General features: G+C 43.6%; 1 protein-coding gene across 1 annotated transcript in view; it reads left to right on the forward strand.

Moving 5' to 3' along the window:
- The window catches only part of NTPCR (nucleoside-triphosphatase, cancer-related), an 805,437-nt gene that overhangs the window by 753,615 nt on the left and 27,837 nt on the right, over positions 1–23,985 (forward strand). The window contains exon 2 of the mRNA XM_050770321.1: positions 23,180–23,321. Within this exon, the coding sequence (XP_050626278.1) occupies positions 23,288–23,321 (34 nt within the window). The 5' untranslated portion in view covers positions 23,180–23,287. The remainder of the gene's footprint in view (positions 1–23,179; positions 23,322–23,985) is intronic.

Here is a 23,985-nt window from a genome sequence, read left to right on the forward strand (position 1 = left end):
TGCTTGTCACTATACTTGCAGCAGATGTTTGTTGCTACTTTAAGATCTCCCTGTGATGTGGTTATTGTTTAATTATCCTGTAAGGAGAGTTTTGCTCAAATTAAACAGGAAGGCTTAAATGAACCAGGGTGCAATGTCCTCCTGTGCATTTGTTACAGTGGCACATGAAAGCTCTAAGAAAGGGGCTTGGGGTTTCTTCAAGCTCACCAGAGGCCCCCAAAGCACTATGCCATGGTGAGTGAGAGAAGCTGTGTCTCATTTTCGTATGCATTTATGTTCAACTACATTGCAGGGTTGTTCTGTTAGCCCTATTGTGCCTATTGTTCAAAAGCCAGACTGCTTTGAAGTGAGCTGGCGGGGCATGATGACAGAGGGCCATTCGGGCAGGGCCCGTGGCCAGAGCCTGGAAAGGCAGTAGGAAAAGCTGTATTCTTCATGCCTGACCAGGTCTCCGCACTTCACATGAGCAAATGGACTCACTTTAAGAAAGGATTATTAGAAAGTCAAATGCGAGATGAAAAGCGACTGTCTATTGTGACACGTGTGCTGAGACTGAGAAAGGAATCAATGGTGAGATCAACAAATATTTCATTAAGCACCTCCCTTGGTCAAGAAGCAAAAGACTGGGCAATGTTTGCTCTCCTGGGGGGATTATAATTATAAATCCACTCTCTTATCACCTAGGAGCTAGACAGAACCTAAACATATTAGGAATTAAAGTGTGAAGGATGAAAAAATATTTCAAGAAGAGAACAGAAGAGGGAGAGTGATTCACTAAATGAACAGTCTGTATTTGCCATGGGTCCAGGGAGAAAGAGTCTGGCCTGGCCGGGTAAAGCTTTCCTGAAGAGGAGAAGCTTCTCTAGTGGGAAGCAGTTGGTTTGGACTTTACTGGATGGTATTAGTTTCTGTGTCACATCCTTGTCTGTGAAAAAGTAAGGCCTTATTACTCTTCTTAAGGAGTTAAGAGCCACCTGACTGCCACAGACATTAACTCCTTTGTGATGGGATCCCGTGCAAATGAAAACAACATGATTAATGATGGGATGGTCTTATTCTTAGGTGGCAGCAAGGCTCACAATTTTTCACATTCACATACGTGACTGCATGGATTTTCTAACTAATAACCTGCTGCCCATAGCAACACCTAGACAATGGATCTCCACTCACTCTTCCTTGTCACTCAGAAAAAAATCCACATGATTCCCAGGTTTAAATCCCATCAAGGTTATGATTCAGGTTCTCTTGGCTCCAGGCCTGATCCTCCAAATAATAGTAGAGAAGAGAATAATAAATAGAAGAGAATAATAAATTATTCTCTTCCAAATAATTTTCCAGGTTCACAAAAATGGACATTTATGGAGCTTTTGACTTTTTTTCTCTTGGGAGAACCAGCAAGAACCTACCCTTTCCCAAACTTACATTCACTCATTTATTTCTTTCTTTATTGAACACTAGCTATGTGTCAAGCACTGTCCTAGGTGCAGGAGATTCAATAATAAAAACATTGGAATGCATAGTGAAGTGAAGGGATAGAGGGAAGCAAAGAGCTTATGATGATAGTGATGTAAGAGGTTATGATGATAGTGATGTGCAGTGATAAAAGGAAGGACACAGGAGGGGGGCTCTGGTTCCTGACTTGGGGTGTAAAGAAGGTATCTGTATTAGTCTGTTTTCATGCTGCTGATAAAGACATACCGGAGATGGGGCAATTTACAAAAGAAAGCAGTTTAATTGGACTTACAATTCCACGTGGCTGGGGAAGCCTCACAATTGTGGTGGAAGGCAAGGAGGAGCAAGTCACGTCTTGGATGGCAGCAGGCAAAGAGAGAGAGAGCATGTGCAGGGGAACTCCTCTTTTTAAAACCATGAGATCTCGTGAGACTTATTCACTCTCATGAGAACAGCAGGGGAAAGACTTGCCCTCATGATTCAATTACCTCCCACCAGGTCCCTCCCACAACACATGGGAATTCAAGATGAGATTTGGGTGGGGGCACAGTCAAACCATATCAGTATCCCAGGAGGTGATGTCAAAGCTGAACCTGAGTGAGCAGAGCAGGAGGTGGTCAGGCAAGGGTGGACAGAGCAGAGGGCATTCTGACCACTCGGGCTTGCATAGGAAACACCTGGAGGCTTGGCAGTCCTGTTGTAAAAGTCCAAATGCTGTTTCAGAGGATGGAGCCAAAAATGACACCATGGAGAAGAGCAGAGGTCAGTTGCTGAAGGCCGTATGAGAACATCAAGAGTTTTGGCTCTCACGAGGGGACCGGGGCACTAACAGAGAGTTATAAGTGCCTCGTTGCAACAAGCTCAGAGTGACCTGCCATTTAACACTCACTGGGCACATTAGTCTCTCTCAGCATTTTAAAGAAATGACTGCATCCCGGTAAAGCCTTTGCAGACTCACAGAGGAGCAAAGGTTTTCTCATTTTACAGGTGAAGAAACTTGAGATACATGGAGGTGACAAGGCTCAAGGAGTTCATACAGGAACCAAGAGTAAAAGGTGAACAATCAGCAAAGTTTGTGACAGGAGAGGGGAAATGTGATAAGGGCACAATTAATGTACTGTCCAAGCTGAACTAAGCTAATGTGCAGCATAAATTCTTTAAATGATTTTTTTAAACCAAACTCTTTGCTTGAAACTTAATCAGGAATTTACTGTGGGACATTGAAGGTCAAGGTTTTAGAGTGCCACTACAAATAGCTCTTATCCTGAGTCCTAGTGATACAGCCAGACTAGGCAGTGTGTCAAAACCAAGAGCTCCCTTTGCTATGTAGAAATGCAGGAGGGAGAGCCCAGGATCAATGACTTGAAACCGGTGGCAGATAGACAGTGGTCTCTCCCCTTGAGTGTACAGAGAGGTAATAACAGGACCCACCTCCTCACACGAGGACATGTGAGTTAATACATGTTGTAGTGTATTGAGCAGAACCTGGCATATGATAAGTGCTTGATTTGTTAGCTGTTCTTTCCTGTGTGCTCCCTTAAAGATATAGGTATCCAGTTTGAGAAACATGGTGGTACAAGAGTCTTCTAACAGCACACAGCTTTTCTGTCATCTAGCAGTGCTATAATTGTGCCATTAAGCAAATGGAATCAAACTTGACAAGGAAGATGCTGTACCAAGTGCCCCTGCAATACCCAGCACTTCTTCATCCCAGCAGCGTTCACCATGCACCTTCCAAACATTCACTGGTGTTAACGTGGAAGCGCAGAGAACTGGCTTCTGGTGTGGATCCTCAGAAACAGGTGGCCAAATAAAAATGGACAGAATCTATCCCATGTGAAGAGGGAGTAAGCTGAAAGTGCGGTGTCTGGAAATTATTGTAATTTTTATTGCATTTGTAATTTCATGTTATATGTGATTTAATTAAATATACAACATTTAATAAAAGTCCCTGGGAATCCAGATATGAGTTACACATAAAAAGGAAGAAGAAAATATATTTTTTTACTTAAAAAGTCACCCTTTTCAGTGACTTACCTCAGATTATTATTATTATTACTGAGACAGAATCTCACTCTGTCGCCCAGGCTGGAGTGCAGTGGTACAATCTCAGTTCACTGTAACTTCCACCTCCCAGGTCCAAGTGATTCTTGTGCCTCAGCATCCTGAGTAGCTGGGATTATAGGCGCATGCTACATGCCTGGCTAATTTTTATATTTTTAGTAGAGACAGGGTTTCACCATGTTGGCCAGGCTGGTCTCGAACCCCTGACCTCAAGTGATCCACCCACCTCAGCCTTCCAAAGTGCTGCGATTACAGGTGTGAACCTCTGTGCCTGACGAACTTATGTCAGTTTAACAGATCCATGCTGTCTGCTCTGCATTTTCTGACTGATCCTTTGTAGTAATCTCTGAACCATCAATTCAATGAGGAATTAAGAGATAGGAGACTTCACCATTCTGTAGAAGCCTTTGGCATTTAGATGGGCTCTCCAGCCTGTAACTCACACAAAAACAACACAGATTAATAAGAAAGATGTTATAAGTGGAAACAAACAAACATACACACAAGTGTATACCACCTGACATTCCCTAATAGGCAAAACAAAACTATTTTGATAAAAATCAGAACAGGGGCTGTTCGGGGTGTGTGTGATGAGGGATTGTCTAAGAAGGGGTACAAGGAAACATTCCTGGGTGATAAAAATGCTGTATCAATATGCATTTGTCAAAACTAATGGAAGGGTAGGTATCTTTATTTTAAAAAGTGGCTATCTCAGTAGCATCGCTATGTGGATCAACTGAGATAATGCCTGTAACGCATTAAGCATACAGCCCAATGCATAATAAACGCATTTTCCCAAGCAATGTTAGAAGCATCTGGTTCCAAAATAGAAACCATAATAAGCTAAAGAGAAACAGGTATTGTAAAAGTTGCCTATCTGTTTAAAACTTCTCCCCAAATCCCAAAGACTAGAGTTATTATGAAAGCAACTGGGCAGAGAAAAAAGAGCTTCAAAGGAAATGAATTAAGGGGAGCAGGAAGAAGGAAAATAGCCTCTCTCAAAGAGATAGAAAGAAAAGAAGGATTAATTTGCTTTCTAACTTAAAATTGTGTCTTTGTATAATTAAACTACTGCTTATTTGTAAAACCTAGTAGATAGGCAAAATGTGCATGTTCTGAGTTTGCAATTTAACAAAACATGTTTTAAATAAAGCAAGAAAAGCATTAATTATAAGTCATTGTTTTTTAATTACAGGAGGAGACTGTGAGGTAATTTAGTAAAGTGTTTCAGTTTCCTAGAAAGGGCTCAAGGCTTAAAGTTCATCGGTAGCTTAAAAGTAATTTATAGCCATATAAACCTACACAGATGCCTAGATACTCTTGAACCCAGAGACCACTGGAACGATTCAAACCTTCTGACATAGAGGAGAACTAAGTTACCCTTTATAATGTGGAAAGGAAACTTGAGAATGTTTACCTCACCCCAAAAGAACTGAGATTAGAGCAAAAGGGAAAATTTCTGCCATATTCCTTGGTGTAAAAGTGGTTTTGAAAAGTAATTTGAAATAAACTCATGGAGCTCTTTATTTCTAAACCCCACGCAACGTCTGCCTACATCCCTTCTTCCTACTTTTGTTTTCTTTCGTTTTTGTAGGGAGGTTTACACAAATGGGCTCCCTAAGGTATACCCAAGACTAGTCCTGGCTCTGAACCAACTATGGGTTGGTATTAATTTATTGTCTTGCCAACTAGTCCTGAGACAAAGGTTGTCATCATAGGCACATAAGGTGTTCCCTAACCCAGCCAGGCATGGATTGCATGTATAGGCAGAGCCTCTGCAAAGCAGAGTGACAGTAGCAGGCAGCAGGCAGAACAATCACACACAGCCGCCATCAATTGTAAATGAGACGGTGCTCTTTGTGTCAAATATTTGTAGGGTACACTGCTGAGCTGTAAACTTGACTTGTTCTACAAGTGGGCACTCTGGGACAAAGACGAGCCATTCTACTTACACAAAATATAATGGTTTGTAGACCCTGTGTCTGTCTTTCCCGGCCTGTCCGGGTAGTGGACTTGCTAAAATGACTATTTCTTGACACTTGGTGGTTAGACACAGAGGAGGTGGTGGTGAAATGTTCTTTAGACCAGAATGACAGTGGGAACTGTTGTGATGGAAATGGATTCCCTGAATTCACTGAGGATGATGGGATCCTGGTGGACCGGGGAGTCAAACTGAAGCTCTGAATCTCAGACGAGGATGTGTGGTAATGGGGAGCAGGGCCCAAGCAGCCACCAGAGTAGTTTGACCTGCAGTGTCTTTGGTGTTGATCGTGGTGTCCTTGAAACTGAAGTAGTTGAGCAGCTTACTGAAGTCTTCATCTGTATAGGCAAGAAAGCTTTACATCTGGGGAATAGAAGTCTAAATTGGGTCACCACAATAGACGGTTGCAGCTTCTCGTCTAACTGTCAGACTCAAGTCAATTCAGGGCCTGGACTAGAGTGAGGCAAGAAGGCACCTGGGGTGCAAAACTTCAGAAGGCACCCACTTCCAGGGTCATGTAGGTGCCCACAGGCAGGGTCATGCACTTGCATGACCCAACAGTAATCATCTCCTTAAGTTGGGTACAAGAGTCCTTCTCTTACCTTTCCCTAGTCCCAGGCCAAACAGAACTCCTTGAATGAAAGAGAGGCCAAGACCTCTGGAGGAAGTTCTGCTTTATGGCAGAAGTTTACACTTAATCTCCCTCCTAGCGTCCTCCAAAAGAACCTAGGGCCATTTACAAGAGTGACTATGTGTTGAGGAAGGGTAAATAATCAAACCTTTCAGGGATTACTGAACACGGGCTCTAAATGGAAATTAATTTCTAGAGCAAAAGCACCACTCGTAAGAAGAGGGGCTTGTGAAGGTCAGGTGGTCAATTACAATTTTATGTAAGTCCATTTCATCATAGACTTGATCAGACCCATCCTTTGGTGATTTCCCCAGTTCGGACTGCAAAATTGGGATACGCATACTCTGCAACTGGCAAAACCCTGACATGGGTTTCCTGACCTGTGAAGTGGAGATGCTATGGTAGGAAAGACCAAGAGACAGCCACTAAAGCTGCCTCTACATAGCAAGTAGTCAACTGATAGCAGCTACATTCCTGAAGGAATTTTAAAGATTCGTGCCACCTAATCAAGGACTTGAAAGGTGGAAGATAGTGATTCCGATCATGTTCCATTCCACTCACCTATTTGGCCTGTACAGAAAACAGATGAATCTGTGAGAACGACAGTGATTATTGCAAATCTCATTATACCATGACTTCAACTGCAGGTATTATTCCAAGTGTATTTTTCTTGCCATATCAAATCAATACTTCCCTAGCAAGTGTATACAGCCATTGATCTGACAAATGCTTTTTTCTCTACACCTGTTATCAAGGACCATATAAAGCCATTTTCTTTCAACTAGCAAGGTCAGAAACATGGCTTCACTATCCTGTCTCAGAGCTATATCCACTCTCCAGTCCTGTGTCATATTTTAGTCCTTGGGGAACTTTATCAACTTTCCATTCCACAGGACATCACGCTGGCCCATTACATTGGTAATATCATGCTGATTTTTCCCTGGTGAAGAGAAAGCAACAACTGTTGGGAAATAACTTGGGTTTTTTTTTCATATTTCTACAGGCCTTGCAAGTAGAAGAACTGACTGCCTTTGTTCTGAACCATCTTTTCAAGGAAGTTTGTATAGTGACTAGGCTTGGAGGAAAGACACAGTGTCTCCCTCCAGAGCAAAAGTTAGGCATGTGTACTGTACAGTATAATAATAATGATGCCTGCTTCTGGAGCAAGGGGCAGATACGCTTACTGCCCATTATAAAAGACTCAGGTTCCCAAAACTCAGGGTTCTGTTCCTGTAATGGAATCCAATGTGTGTACATGTGTCACATGATCCTCTTTGTGCTGCCCTGTAGGAAGTGGGGTCACTCTCTCTCTCTCCCCCAATCCTATCAGTTCTGCTTCTCAGGAGAACTCTGACTAATGCATTCATAGTAAGCTCCCGAGTAGCTGGGATTACATGCGTGTGCCACCACACCCAGACACCCAGCTAATTTTTGTGTTTTTAGTAGAGATGGATAAAAGGACTTTTTATCTTTTTGGGGGAGGAGGGTTAGCAAGTTTGTTTCCTTTGTACAAGGAATTGCTGCATCATTCTGGGCAGAAGAATGATGTCACTATCATCGTTACTTGGAGATTCAGTTTCGTTAAGTGCACTGTATGCGGAAGCCACCTAGATGCTGGGCAGGCTATGATGACTTTGGACTGTCTCAACCTAATGAAGGTGGAGTTACATTTTCCAGAATTCCCTCCGTGGTACTTCTGGGTTAGCTTTGGCCACAGGAAGCATCTTGTGTAAGACTTAAAGGCAGCAGTAGAGGAGCAGCTTTGTGTTTTGCCCTTGGAGAGCCAGTTCAATCCAGGGGCCTGGGGCAGCTCTGCATGTCTTTGCTGATCAACCAACCAGCTCTCTTGTTGCTGTGGGGACACTTGGACTCTTGGCTCCTCCTTCGGCTCCTCCAGGCCCCGGACCTCTGTGTGCAGCTTTGAGGCAAAGGTGCCAGCATCTTCCAAAGGCCACCCCCATCACTGAGGCAGGAGATGGTGTGAAACAGGCTCCAGTCTGTGCTTGTCCCCATTGTCTCTAACAGTTTCCCTTCCCAGCTGCAGTTTGACAGACCTTCAGGGACAGCAGGCTCCACACTGGACACAAGAAGCAAGCTGGCCCCACCAGCTCCCATAACTGTGTAAGGGTGAACCTTATGATAAAAGCCTGACTCTCTCGCCCAGAGAGGCTCAGTTTCTCTGATCAAACTATATCCGGCACAGAAGGCAAGACTATTAATGGAGTCATCTTTAAATAGAGAGACTTTCTTAAGACAGGAAATGGACTTGAAGGAACCTGTGTGGCAGTGAGAGGTTTTTCAAGGCCACAGAGGCAGAGCACTGGCTAAGCTCCTTCACCTGGGCAGGCCCCTCAGCGAGAGTGAGTGAGAGCGTCTGTCCATGGACGTGTGAGTGAGTGAAGGGCCCTTTACACAAGAGAGCAGAAAGGCCATCTGGTTCTGACCTCAAATGCTCTCCTGACACACAATCACAGCAATCACACAATGACAGGAACTGAAGATGAAGACAGATATCATACAACTTAAACTCAGAACAAGCTACTTAAAATCGGTACCAGATCACATCACCCATAGTGATAGTTAATTGTATGTGTCAACTTGGCTGGGCCAAGGTGCTCAGATATTTAGCCAAACGTTTTCCTAAATGCTTTGGTGTGGGTGTTTTTGGATGAGATTGACATTTAAATTGGTGGACTTTGAGTAAAACAGACTGCCCTTCATAATGCGGGTGGGCCTCATTCAATCAGTTGAAAGCCTGAATAGAATGAAGACTTAGCTCCTCGTTCAAGAATAAATTATCTAGCCTAACGGTCTACTCTGCAGATTTTGTGCGAGCCAATTTCTTAAAGCAAATCTCTCTCTTTCTCTCTCCCCATCCTATCAGTTCTGCTTCTCAGGAGAACCCTGACTAATGCACCCATAGTAAGCTATAAATTAAATTTTGAATAATTTTGCAATCATTTTGTGAAAAGCATAGTTATATGGGATTGCATTTCTGTTTTAAATTTTAATTTGGGGTTGAGCGCGGTGGCTCATGCCTGTAATCCCAACACTTCGGGAGGTGAGGTAGGTGGATCACTTGAGGTCAGGAGTTCGAGAGAGGCCTGGCCAACATGGTGAAACCCCATCACTATTAAAAATACAAAAATCAGTCAGGCATGGAGGCAGCCACCTATAATCCCAGCTACTCAGGAGGCTGAGGCCGGAGAATTGCTTGAACCTGGGAGGCAGAGGTTGCAGTGAACTGAGATGGCGCCATGGCACTCCAGCCTGGGCAACAGAGCAAGACTCCATCTAAAAATAAATAAATAAAAAAAATAAATTTTAATCTGCTAAAGGTAATTTTTCTAAAAGTACACAATATTTTATAATCCTCTTCTACTACTCTCCCTTTAGCTCACTCTGATCCAACTATACTAGCCTCCTTCCCATTCCTTAAATATACCTCAAAGACCTTGCATTTGCTATTCCTTTTTCTGGGAATACTGTTCCCTCAGATTACTGCATGACTTGCTCCCTTGCTTTCTTCAGAACTTTAGCCAACTGTATTTGCAGTGAAGCTTTCCTCCCCTCGACTTATCTTAAGCAGAGTTGTGAGTGTGGTGCAGTCTGTGCATGCATATCTGTGCATGACAGAAGGCCTCCTCTCAGCTCACCCAGCATCTCCTGTACCACATGCAGACTTTCAGCTGCTTTCCCAATTCAGTGCACAGCGCCCATGTAAAGGGTTATGGCTATGCCTTTTCTTTAGTGACAGCCATTTTCAGGGCAATTACTGAGCCACAGTGGTAATGGATCTAAAGATGCCTCAATACATTTGAACTTCAGCAAAGCACTCGGTTGTCACATAGGGAAATGAAATCAAATCAAGTTATGCATTAGAACAGACCAGAAGATGTCCTTCCTTTACCCGATACAATGCACGTGTAGGGCATGAGTGTCCTTATTCCTGGCCATGCCTGAATCCCACGACATCATGTCTTTTTGTGTGTGTGTGCGTGGGAGTGGGGGTGTATATGTGCATATTTTCAAAAGCGTTATTTATAATTTGGAAGACGCTACATACAGAAAAGTACTATGATGAAATTTAACTCATTTTCCCACAATTCACCCACATGACCATTACTCTTTCTAATAACTTTCTTCTGATTATATGCAACTGTTTTAAATTTATTTTTATACACTTGTAATTACATTGCACATGTAATATCCTATGCTGTTTCGTGTACTCCACATTATTTCATAAGCATCTTTCCATCCTATCAGTTAGACTTTTTTTCTGATTGCCAAGGACTCTAACAATACCAAGACTTTATAATTTCATACGCCCTGAGGCAGGGCTGGCTTTGGGTGAGAGTAATTCGTGGCTCAAACAATTACAAGGAATTTGGCTCCCTTTGTCGCTCTGCTCTGGCTGGAAATGTGCTATCTGGCACAGAAAGAAGCAAACTCTGCCTCCTATTCATAAGGTGGGCAATTCCCCAAACATAGGAAAGGGTTTAGACGCTTGGCAGCCAAAATGAATGTTAAATTTGTACTATGATATTTCATAAGACTATTGTGAAATGTCGAATGAGATAATACATGTACATGCTCAGCACAGTGTGTGGCATGTAGGATAGTGAGCCTGATAAACTTTCAGTTTTTTTGATAAAGATGATAAGAGAAGGAGAAGCTGCTACTTGAGGATGATTAAACTCTACAAGCCTCACTTGTATCTCAACACATCAGGGAGAGTCAACCAGCGCTCTTAGGCTCAGGAGCAGGTCACTGGATCAGTTTAGAAGAAATACAGAAACAGAGGGACAAACTAAACAATGCCGTGGTGATATGAACACCAAAAACTGTGTGTTTGTATCTGCTGTGAAAACTGTACAAGACAAACCACTGGTTTCTTTAACAAAGAAATTGTAAAGGAAAAAAATGAGATGAAGGAGGTGTTTTACATTAAAGGGATGCAAAATGTATCAACCACTTGCAATGTATGAGCCTTAGGCAGATCTAACTCAGTGCACAAGGGTCCTAATTGCTCCATATCCTCATCAACACTTGTTATTCTCTGGGTTTTGTTTGTTTGTTTTGATAGTAACCATCCTAGTGGGTGTGAGGTATCCATAGTATTGATTTTTACACAGGTTTTACTTGTATCATTAACTAATTGTGTTATGTGCATTGACATGTTTTTAAAATTAGATTATAAGTATTTTTAGGGCAAGATGTTATATACATCTTTTATTACCTAAAAATGCCTAATAAGCACTCCGTACTTAGTAGAGGTGATCAGTATGATTGTTGACACTGCAATTATATCTGTTCAAAATTCTAGTATGTGCAGTAGACTGCTACTCTACATTTGTAATTTTTTCCCCAAAGACCTTTAACACAAAGGAGGAGTTTAAAAAATGTTCCACTGAAAAATAAACTACTGAGTATAGAAATTCATTTAATTATCAAGCATTAATTGAACACCTAGATGCTGGGAATTGAGTGGTGAATAAACCTGATTTAGTTCCTCTCTCATGAAGCTTTTTTCATTTTAGCAGAAGTGGAAGTCATTAAATACATTTGAACAACCCATCATTCAATTACAATCATGATAAGGTAAATGAACTAGAAGTTCAGGCGGCTACAGGAAGCTTGGTGTGGAGGCAGCAGCAGCTCCATCTTGGATGTTCATCCATCTGCCATGCCAGCTTCTGATTAACACTCGTTTCAGGAATACCTCTAAGATTTCTACTTCCACCTACTTACTGTGAATGATGCTCTCAGGTCAAGAAAACTTTGATGTTACTGTAAACACATATTTACCATAAATCCTGTCCTAGGCAAATTCCTTATACTATACAAGCCCTGGGTCTGGGGGTAACACGCAGGGATCCACCATCACATCTTGCAGCCACCTGAGACATGGTTTCTGTTCCTAAGTCCCTATTAAATGCTTCTTGATGGGAAACTGGATTTGTCAGCCTCTTTCTTTGGCTTTTCAGCTCCCTTGGCCTTTAGGGGTAGGTTTGCACAGACCTGTTCACTAGGAAACACTTGGTGTGTTCTGGGGGATCAGGAATGACACATATATGTTATCTAGGGGAAGATGATATGGGAGAAAGCCTTTGAAGTGACAGAAACAGTACGTGCAAAGGTCCTGTGGCAGAGAGGAGTGTGGTCCCCTTGGGCATATGAGAATAGTTTGCATCTCCCCCATATGGAGCAGGAGCTCTAGGAAAGTTAAAGATTGGCCTAGTGCTCCCATACAACAATGCCATCACCTCTACTCTCCTGCACTAACGTTGTATGGAGACATTCTTAGCACCCTGCTAGGCTGCTTCCAAGCATGGCACCCAGGAGCCAACTATCCTTAGATCTTCAAATGTAAGGGTTCGTGGGGCAGTGAACAGTGTGAGGCACCAGTTCTCTTCTCTTCCCAGCAATGCTTTATGCTGCTTTTGCCTCAGCTTGGACTCTGCTTATGAAATAAGGGGAGGGGTTAGGAGTTTGGGATCTTACAAAGGGACAAGTTATTATATAAGCGACACACACTTGATTCTATCTCTCTATCTGTCCACACTGGGGTGATAGAAATGAAAAATCTAGAATCCCTGTTTCACTAGCAGTGAGAGGTTGTTCATGGGGGAGAACAACAGAACCTGCCCTAAAATACCCCAAGTTATTTATTAGTTAGATGCAAATTAACGCTTCACATATCCACACCACAGGTTTTGAGCCCACACATGGTGTTAAGAGAGGATGATGAAATTTGACCCAGGAGAAGAGTCAGTGCACATTGCCCTCTCTGGGAATACTGATGATATACAATGAAAGGAAAAAGAAAGGATTCCTAAAGTTCTCCCTTAATTTTCAGTCACAAAACATTTATCCCCTTGTTGGGCAGATGGAGCTGAAACCATTCTCTTAAACAGGAATACACGAGAGGGCAAGTGAGGCCGTGTGGGGTGCCAATGTTGCTGTGGGGATACACAGAGCTCATTTAAACCACAGCCCACTTTGCCCGCACTGCACTGTGCAAACAATGCTGGGGATGATGCGGTCTGACCAAGTTAAAAAGCAATTAGTTTCCCCTGCAGAGGATTTATAGGGCAAGACAACACACCTTGAATAAATACCATTGAGTTTACATCTACATCTGAAGACAGACACTTCATGATGTAGCCGATTCAGCTTCAGCTCAAGGACAATGACAGGGTCCCTTCAAAGACCTGCAGCCTCACATCCAAAGTGACTTGCGGGTGAGATGGTCAGTCTGCTTGGCCCACTCGATCACAGATTGACCCAGGATTCTCCAAGTTGGCTTTCGTATGAGGACATATGTGATAGTAATTATTATTCTAGAAAGTCCTAGGGAGAATGAGATTAAAATTAGGCAGAGAGGGTCCTCCATTATTTCTGTTCTCATAGCTATTATAAGAACTATTTTAGAACTCTTATCACACCACGATATAATTCTTGTTTTCCTAGAAGAAGGAAGAGCAACCAGTGGACCATGTCTGCAGTCCTCGTGTGACCCTTCTTGTTTTGTGATATTGCACTCAATCGGTTTTCTGGACAAAAGTTAAAAAGCTGAAACCGTGAACAGAAGTACAGTGCAGAGGATGAGAGAAAAGATTCTGGTGCCCAAATGCCTGGGTTTGAAGCAAATATCAAACACACACACACACACGTAGACAATCATGTACTGCATAATGATGTTTTGGCCAATGACAGACTATATATATGAGGTGACTGGGCATGGTGGCTCATGCCTGTAACCCCAGCACTTTGGGAGGCTGAGACGGGAGGATCGCTTGAGCCCAGGAGTTCAAGACCAGCCTAGGCAACATGGTGAGACCCTGTCTCTATTTTTTTTTTCTTAAAGATCACCATACTGTGGTTTTAGCATATCTTTTTGTATTTAAATATGTTTAGATATACAAATACTTAACATTGTGCTATCATTGCCTATAGTATTCAGTACAGTAACATGCTGTGCAAGTTTGTAGCCCAGGAGCAATAGGATATGCCCTGTACCCTGTACCCTGTAGCCTAGCAATAGGCTATACCCTATAGTCTATTACATCCATAGGTGTAATAGGCTATCACATCTAGGTTTGTATAAATAGACTCTACCATGTTTGCACAGCAACAAAATCACCAAAGGACATATTTTTCAGAACGCATCCCTGTTGTGAAGCAATGCTTCGTGATGGTGTATGTAAATGCTTGTGCATGGATGGATGGGTGAGTGAATGGATACAGCCTGGATGGCTGTGAATGGATACATGGACAAGTCCTTTAATTTCTCTGTACCCTGGTCTCTCCATATAGAAAATGAAGTGTTGTGATGATTAAATAAGTCAACAGAAGTTATAATGCTTTTAGAACAGAGCCTGGCAGTTAGTAATCTCAATGTAAATGCTAGTTATTGGGCCGGGCGCGGTGGCTCAAGCCTGTAATCCCAGCACTATGGGAGGCTGAAACGGGTGGATCATGAGGTCAGGAGATCGAGACCATCCTGGCTAACATGGTGAAACCCCGTCTCTACTAAAAAATACAAAAAAAAAAAAAAAAAACTAGCCGGGCGAGGTGGCGGGCGCCTGTAGTCCCAGCTACTCGGGAGGCTGAGGCAGGAGAATGGCATGAACCCGGGAGGCAGAGCTTGCAGTGAGCTGAGATCCGGCCACTGCCCTCCAGCCTGGGCCACAGAGCGAGACTCCGTCTCAAAAAAAAAAAAAAAAAAAAAAAGCTAGTTATTATCATTTGTTAAGTACTTGAAAGTATTAAAAGGTGGGTGGTTAAAATGCAACACCAACTCTCCTGCTAATTCTAAAAGGGTGGGAAAATAACTCTTTCCCATGGAGCTCAACTAAAGATATTCTCTTTTTGAATAATAAAAAAATGGCAGCTCTTGGACATTTACATTTTATTTCAAAAATGGACCTCAGGTATAAAAGGCAGTGTTGTTTTGTTTGTTTGTTTTCACAGTCTTAGCCTTCTCATTACAGAAGCTTTGATCTCTACTATTTACCACAGTATCCAGAGCAAAATAGGAGAAGGAAAGAAGGAAGGGAGGGAGGGAGGGAGGGAGAAAGGGAGGAAGGAAGGAAAGTAGGAAAGAAGGAAGGAAGGAAAGGAGGGAGGGAAGGAGGGAGGAAGGAAGGAGAAAGGAAGGAATAAAAGGATGGAAAGAAAGGAGAGAGGGAAGGAGGCAAGGAGAAAAGGAGAGAGGGAGGAAAGGAGATAGGTATATTCAATATCCAGCTCTCTTTAGATCAACTGTTGAATATTCATTAGACACAGTGATTTTTTTTTTTATCTCTACTCATCAGAGGCAGATTCAAACCAGAACAAGTGCCATGTTATTTTGCAAACAATAGAGTCTCCACTGATGGGATCCAAGTGGAACAAATGAATATGAACCTGAACAAAACGTAGCTGCACAGTGTCAGGATTCCTCGTGACTATAAAGCCAAACAGAAGCTCTGCCAACAGGCCTCCTTTTCTCCTGTACCTCTCGGCTTGTCCTTCACAGCTCACCCTTATCTTTGTTTCCTGCCATTATTTGTTATGAGGTTAATGAGACTGTCCTTCATTTTGGCTGGTTCACCAGACACTTGCAGTGACGTGGATCGACTGGCATCTGCATAGGTTTTCTACATCTGCTCTGATAATGGGCCTGCTTTTTAAAAAGTACACACAACACAGCCAGAGAAGTGAGCTCAGAGTGTGGCCCAGGGCAAGGGACACTGACCATAGTCAGAAAGGTGTCTTTTATTTTCACTTATCTTCCAGGTCTTTACTATGAGCCAAAGCTTCCACAAAACTCCATTTTCCCCATCCCTGTACCACAACACAGTGTGTGTGAGTGTGGAGCAACCGGTCAAATAAAGTGGGATGTATAAAAATATTTCCCAAACTTGTAAACCTCCATGCATGTGCTTGCATGCGCACACACACATCCACACAATTATTACTCCTATTACCTTGGAAGGCACACATCTAATAGTAGATGCTAAGTGCGAGTTAGCATCTACTATTACATGCTAAGGGTGAATTCAGGTCTCACCCTCAACACCTAATAGTTCTCTGACATTTTTGGGCAGGATACTCAGTTTCTCCAAGGCTTCACTTTATTTATTTATTTATTATTTGTTTGTTTATTTACTTATTTATTTAATTTATAGAGAGGAGTTTAGGGGGCATTTCCCCTGCAAGGTTTATAAGAATTCAGCAGGTTGAAATACATACAGTGCTTCCTTCATGGGAGGTCTATTTCAAGGTGTAGTAGTTTTAAAACATGTTCACAAATTCTTTGGTAGTCATCAAGTGCCAGAGCCTGGGGCTGTGCTTGGCTTGGAAAGGTCTCCAGTGGGGGTGCAGCTGTGCAGGTGGGATATTCGGTTCTTACTGTTGCATCACCAACGTGAAATAAAGCTGTAAATAAGACCCGAAGCTCTCCAGACGACGCGGGCTTCCTGTGGCTGATAGAGACACCCACATTTATAAAACAGAACCAAATGGCCATAACAGGGTGAGAGAAGACAGGTCACACACTCCTGTGTTCTCGGAAAGGCAGCTCTTGAAAAACACCCCACTTTCCACCCCTGAGCCAGAACAGTCCCTGTAACCAAAACAAGATAACCTGTGGCCCAAATGCCCCCTCCCCCCAGTCACCCAACCCTAATGTTTAGAAGAAACATCTGTCAGAGACTTCTGGTTTCAGGCTTGAAAACCACCCAATCAGGCCTCAACTATTTCCAATAATTGGAACTGAGCACATCTGAATCCTTCATTTGCATAAACAGACTTGATTGAGAACTGAGGCAGGAAGCTTTTCTGATGAAGTCGGACCCTTCCTTTGTTCTTGGAAGGGCACACTTTCACTTGAATTAAAGGCTGTGCCTCCCCCAACCTGCACATTTTTTTTTATTATTATTTTTATGGAAAATGAAGCTCTCCCTTTTTCCTCTGAAGATCTCATGATCTTTTGTTAACACAAGTTACTACTAACGTAACAACTTAAAACTCCATCCCTTTATCAGGTCACAGTTCTGAAGGTCAGAAGCACAGGTATGTGTGGCTGGGTTTTCTGCTCAGAATGGATGAGTGTTCTCATCTGGGGGATCTAGGGGAAAATTCAGTTTCAAGCTCACCCTCATTCTCTGCTGAATTCAGGTCTCTGTGGTTGACGGACTGATGTCCTCATTTCCTTGCTGACATCAGCTGGTTCTCGGCCCAAAGGTCCATCTGCACCCTTGCCACATAGCTCTCTCTCAATTAAGTTCGCAAAAATGTGTTGAATCTTCAGGCTTCAAACCTCTGATTTCCTCTGCTGGCACCAGCCAGAGAACATGCCCAGATTTTATGGTAGGGTCAGGCCCACCTGCATTATCTCTCTATCTTAAAGTCAAGTTAAGGTCACATAACATAACCTACTTGCAAGAGTAGGAATCTTCTATTATATTCACAGTCTTGGGAATTATGCATGGCACATACAGATTGAAAGGCAGGAAATGTGGAATGCCATTCTAGAAGTTTGCCTAAAACGGGTAGGACTGCTGCTTCTCCCATCGGCATCCCTGGGGATGCCTTAGAGCAATTCTTTCAGCTGGTCCTCTCTCCTCTAGTCTAGATCTCTAACTTCAGGTGACCTTTGTAAAGAGAGGTTGACGGGACAGTGTCTGTGTGCTTGATGTGGCACCACAGAATTGTGACCAGAGACTTCCCAGTGGGGCTCAGCTGCTCCAATACTTAGTATGTTGCACCAACTAATACACAGTTTTGTTTTTTTTTTTTAAAGATAGAGTCTCACTCTAACCCCAGGCCGGAGTACAGTGGCATGATCTTGGCTCACTGCAACTTCCACCTCCTGGGTTAAAGTGATTCTCCTGCCTCAGCCTCCTGAGTAGCTGGGATTACAGGTGTGCACCATCATGCCAGCGAATTTTTGTGTTTTTAGTAGAGACTTGGTTTCACCATGTTGGCCAGGATGGTCTCGATCTCTTGACCTCGTGATACACCTGCCTCAGCCTCCCAGAGCGCTGGGATTACAGGTGTGAGCCACCGCACCTGGCCCAGTTATTCTTATTAGAAGGGGAACACCTGGTAGATGAGTGACCTGCCCAACTTGCTTGGTCAAGCAAAGTCTTATGCCTATCCCATGGGGACATCACCTGAGGATGATTATCGGATGGTTACCTCAATGTACCACCTATCCTTTAAAGATGGGAAAGCCTGTAGGACTTTTCTGCTGCTCTGCCCCTGCTCTTTGTCTTCCCTGACAGTCCGATACCGTCTATGGGGATACCATTCATTTACTCATTCATGTGCAAAAGAAAATATCAGTTGAGCACCTATGATAAGCATGTGCCAGTAAATGCACAAACATTATTTCTGTAGCAGCTGGATTATTACAGTAGCATTCAGATTGGTCTTCCTGCTTCTACCCTTGCCTTTCTGTAGTCTATTTCTTGCACACATGCCTGATGATCCTTTTAAAAAATTTACATAATGCCATTCTTCTGGTCAAAACCCTCTAATGGCTTTCTAGCTCTGTTACAGTAAAAGCTAGAGTCCTCACCATGGTCTATAAGGCTGAACTATCTGGCCCCCTGCAGCTCCTCTGACCTCATCTCCTATGCATCTCTCTCTCCTACTCTGCTCCAGCCACACCGGATTGCTTGGTTCCTCCTCAGGCCACCTATTCCTACGTCATGACCTCTGCATATGCCAATCTAGACCGCAATCCCCATGACACCCGCAGGACTTGCTTCTTCAGCTCCCTGCTCAGTTGCTGTATTCTCAGTAATATCTTCCCTGACCACCTTCTATGGAGTAGCACATCCACTTCCCTTTTCATTTCCCATCCTTTTATTTTTCCTGCATGGCCTTACCACTCTGTGACATTTTATTTATGTACTTGTGTATCTGTTTGTGTCTCCCACCAGAATATAAGCTATACCAGCACAGGGACTGTCTCTTCTTTGCTGCTGTATCTCCAGAATGTACAACATTTCCTGGCAGAGTGATGGATGCATGTGCTATAAGTACCATGCTATATTCTGGGTATAGATGAATAGCGCAAAATTCTTTAGATTTTTTTTTTTTGAGGTGGAGTCTCCACTCTGTTCCTCAGGCTGGAGTGCAGTGGTGCGATCTCGGATCACTGCAACTTCCGCCTCCTGGGTTCGAATGATTCTCCTGCCTCAGCCTCTCAAGTAGCTGGGATTACAGGTGGCCACCACCACACCTGGCTAATTTTTGTATTTTTAGTAGAGAAGGGGTTTCACCTTGTTGGCCAGGCCAGTCTGGAACTCCCGACCTCAAGCGATCTGCCCGCCTTGGCCTCCCAAAGTGCTGAGATTATAGGCGTGAGCTACTGCACCCAGCCTAGATTCTTGCTTTTGGGGGAATTCATAACTGGGTGGCAGAAGAGGTAGATGCCAGCAATCAGGGGGGTGCCGTAAGGGAAGGCCAAGGAAGCAGGAGCTGGGCCTGGAGAATCACAAAGCCTTGGGAAGCAGTAACAGTTGAGCCCATCCTGGAGAATGAGTAAGGGGTGACTGGGGAGAGTGGGAGGGGAGGCCTCTTACATCCCCTCTCACTTCCCCTTGTCCCTCTGCTTCAGTCATGGTGGCTGGTGGCTGTCTTTGATCCCCACTGGCTAGGAGTGGATGTGTTGCCCGGATCATGTGCTTCTTCAGAGTCAATTACTGAGGCTGGGAAGACAGAATGATCTCATTGACCAGGCTTGGGTCATGTATTCTCCTTGGAGAATGAGAAGAGGAGGGAGGTTCTCTTCTATCAATCACAGAGCCTGGGAGAAAAGGGGTTCCTAAAAGGAGAATTTAGCTGCTATTTCCATCCAGTGAAATGAACAGTGGGCTGGTCAAACAACACAACGGTCTCTCTTCCCACTTTGTTGTTTTCACATCTATACTTTTTATTTGTTCTGTTTTCAGTTTTCCTGTACTTAGAAAACTGTATCCTAAATATGCGAGAACTCTCATTCTGTGTCCAGCCAGGAAGATGCCACTGGATGCCAGTAGCAGTTGGGCGTGGGGGACATCCAGGCATGCGCTGCAGGAAGGGGTGGGGTGAGGGTGTAGAGTCAACTCTGCTTCTGTCCTACTGGGTTACTGGCAGGATAGAACGTTGTTCTGCACAGGGATTAGAACTCAGGGTATGAATGGCTCAGACGTTAGGTACAGACTGCATTAAACACTCATTCTATAACCACAGCTGACAAGACAACCAGCTTACAATAAAGTATTATTAGCCTTTGACTTGTCTGTAAGAAGGAAATACCTTGTTTAACCACATGAAACCTTTTGCATTACTTCCCAAGTGTTCCTTTAACAGTTTGATGACCATTCATCCTGGTTTGCTTGGGATTGAGGGGCTTTCTAAGACACAGAATTTGCAGTTTAAAAATTAGGACAGTTCTGGGAAAAGGGTAGATATGAAAACAAAATAAACAGTGTTTTTTGGACTTTAGGGTATTTTATAACCATAGAGACTGTAGAGTTGTACCTACAAACTGCTTTAATAAAGAACTGCACTGCATCCTGTCAAAAGTGAGGCTGCACCCAGGTGTTGCAGGAAGAAATCATTGGAATCACTTGTTTCTTAGGTAATTCTACCTTGTGTGTTAGCTCAGGCTACTATAACAGAGTACCACAGATGGGTGGCTTAAACAAACAAACAAAAAAAAACAAAAACAAAAACAACATTTACTTCTTGCAACTCTGGAGGCTGAAGTTTAAGATCAGGGTGCCAACATGATTGGGTTCTTAGGGAAGGCCCTCATCTTGGTTGACAGAGAGCAGTCTTCTCGTATCTTCACATGGCAGAGAGCAGAGAGAAAGCAAGTTTCTCCTTTTTGTAAGGGCACTAATCACATTCATGAGGGCTCCACCCTCATGACCTGATTACCTAATTGCTTCCCTAAGGCCCCACACTTTAATACCTTCACCTTGTGGGTTAGGATTTCAACAATAAGAATTTTGGGGAGACACAAACATCCGTCCATTGGATGTTGATAAGAAGCAAAAGTTGGATTCAGTATGGTACAGTACGTTAAGATCCCATTTATTTTAAAATTTGTTTCCATTTATGTCCTCTTCTTTTGTTGTTAATCTCTAAGGGATATAAGCTATTTAATTTGTTGTTACTGTTGCCCAATAACGCATACAGGAAACTGTAGAAATTAAGCATCAAATCGATGAATTTTCTAACATGAAGATATCCATGTAACCAGCATCCAAATAATTTATTTTCCATGGATAAAGAACACTCATCTATGAAGTCTTTTTTTCTGTTTTGTGAGACATCGATTCACTACATCTGGATTCCATGTATCTCTGAGCTATTTAAACTGATGCCAGAATTCCAGGCACAGCATCAAAACAAAATAACCCAACTTAAGGTGAGCCTTGCAAATCCAAACTGCTTTTCAGTGATGGAAAATGCCACATGATTAACACTTAAAATTAATATTTTTGATACAAGAGATATATACTTTTTCTTTCCTTTTTTTTTTTTGGAAGCTCCTCCTATGGATTTACCTTACTATATCAGCTTTTCATTGTATTCAATATGCATGGAGTGCAAAATAAATCAAGGTGGAAGACCCTACATTACCAGCTGGGATAATAAATAGTATACTGTTACAATAATATAGCATTACAAGTGTTGCAGAAATGGTGATGACAGCTGTATTTTACAAATCCGACTTTTTTTTTTTTAGATAATCATTGGACTGGTATAAGTCTCAGGCTAAAGGGAAACCAGGAGGTCCACGTGTGGGCAGAAATCAATTAAGTTGAACACTCACTGAATTGCTTTCTCAGCCAGGATGGGGAATGACTGACCACAAATTAAGCTGTACACATGTTAGACTGAGAGTTTACAGGTAAAAGTGGCCCAAGGCCACTGCCATGTCATTCGTTGGCTGGAACGCTTGCAGTGGTAAAGTAAGACGGAGAAGCTATTTAATTCTTTGCAAGAGACCTTTATACACTTTGGTGTGAAGGTAAAGAGGGAAAACTAGGCTTCCCATGCATGGCTGAGGACGGGAAGTCTGCCTACACCAGTGGTTCTCAACCCTAGCGCACTTCAGGAACTTCCTGGAGTTTAGAAAGAAGAAAAAGAATACAGATGCTCAGGACTCGCCCAAGACCAATTACTCATGTTAAACAAGATATATGGGAGGTCATTGTTTTGGACTGGCCCTAGCAGACTAGACCAAACCAGAATCGAGTCACTTGTGCCAAGTGCCATGTAACCAAACTGAACTTTGAAACAGGCCAGTTTTCCCAAAAACCAGGAGATTTTAATCAACCTGAGTCAGTACAATAACGAAGTCCAATCTGTTTTAACCCTATAAGGAAAGTAACTTTGAAATACCCACTCGTTGTTGTTTTTTCTTCAGCCTTTTTTTGCCCATAAAGCCAGCCTCCTCTGCGCAGCTTACTGGAACACTCTACTTGCTTTAATGGAATGATCTATTTCCGGTTCTAGATCCTAAATATAAGCCAATTAGATCTTTAAACTAAACTTGTAATTTTGTCAGAAGACATCCCTTGTTACTGCAGGTGAAACCCAGGCATCAGAACAAGTTTAAAACTCCCCAGCTGATTCTATTCTGCAGGAATGGCTGAGAACAAGGTTGGAGTCATTAACATGGCATCCCCCTTTGAGGAATGCTTCCAGGTCACAAACCTTCTACAAAAGGGCTGTCCCCGCAGCCTTGGGCAATTTCAGCTCCTAGGTCCGGAGGCAAGGGGCAGAACCTGGGTGATGGCGCTCACTTGAAGCAGCAACAGTTTAATAACTGACGTTCTCACGCACTTATCTCTGCAAATACCCCACAAAAGCCCGGAACCCAGCATAAAACTTAGTGACCGCACAACCCGCTCCGCTTTTAGGAACTGCTGCCGCAGACGCAGAAATGCCGAGGGTTGAGTACGCAGGCGCGGATCGAGGACGTGGTAGAAGGCGCATGCGTGGTCTTGAGGGCGGTGCTTCCGGTCGAAGTACCGCTTGGGGGCGGGGACGGCGACACGCGGTGGGCGGGTCCTGAATCGCGACCCTAGTCCGGACCTGAGCTGAGTAGCGACCCCAACCCGGACTGGTACCCTGACCGCAACCCCCGCCCCCGCCCCCGCATGGCCCGGCACGTGTTCCTAACAGGGCCCCCAGGTAACCCTGCGGGGATCCCCACCTCCGAGAGGCCAAGGGGGTGGGGGCGCGCGGGCTGGGGGCGACCCTGTGCTGTCGGGGACGGACCCCGGCTCCAGGGCTCCGGCCTCTGAAGTTCCCAATTTAAATGGCGGGCTTGGTAGTCTGAAGAGTTTGTACTCCTTCCTGGAAAACGTGATTTAAAAGACGTAGGGCCTAAAGGATTAGAACACACTTGTGAAGGGTCCTAGGCCGGCTTCTTGATGAAGGGCTGAAACCGCAGGGGCCAGCGGCAGCGGTAACTCCTTACTTTAGTGTTGACGTTGTGGTCTGCACAAATGGTATTTCAAGAGATCTGCAGCAACCGTGATGTGAAGTGGAGATGTCTGATTTCTATTGGTAGTCACAGGTACTTCCTTACTGTGGGTCTTTGCTACATTCATCGTGCAAAAACATGGTAAATTTTAGTTGGAGGAGAGCAAAGCTGAAGTTGTAACCTTTCTTTCCCATCTGAGTTCATCCTCCCACCCCCATCCCCGTCTCCATCCCCACGAATTCCCACCACAGCTGAGGCAGCAGGTGGAGAAGCTTTGGTACCTACAGGAGCCCTTCTTAGACACGCTTGCTTGTTCCTGTCGCTGCCCCCTCCTGACGTCTGTCAGATCCCTCAACCCTGTGGCCTGTG

Source organism: Macaca thibetana, chromosome 1, assembly GCF_024542745.1.
Source record: "Macaca thibetana thibetana isolate TM-01 chromosome 1, ASM2454274v1, whole genome shotgun sequence".
NCBI lineage: Eukaryota > Metazoa > Chordata > Mammalia > Primates > Cercopithecidae > Macaca > Macaca thibetana.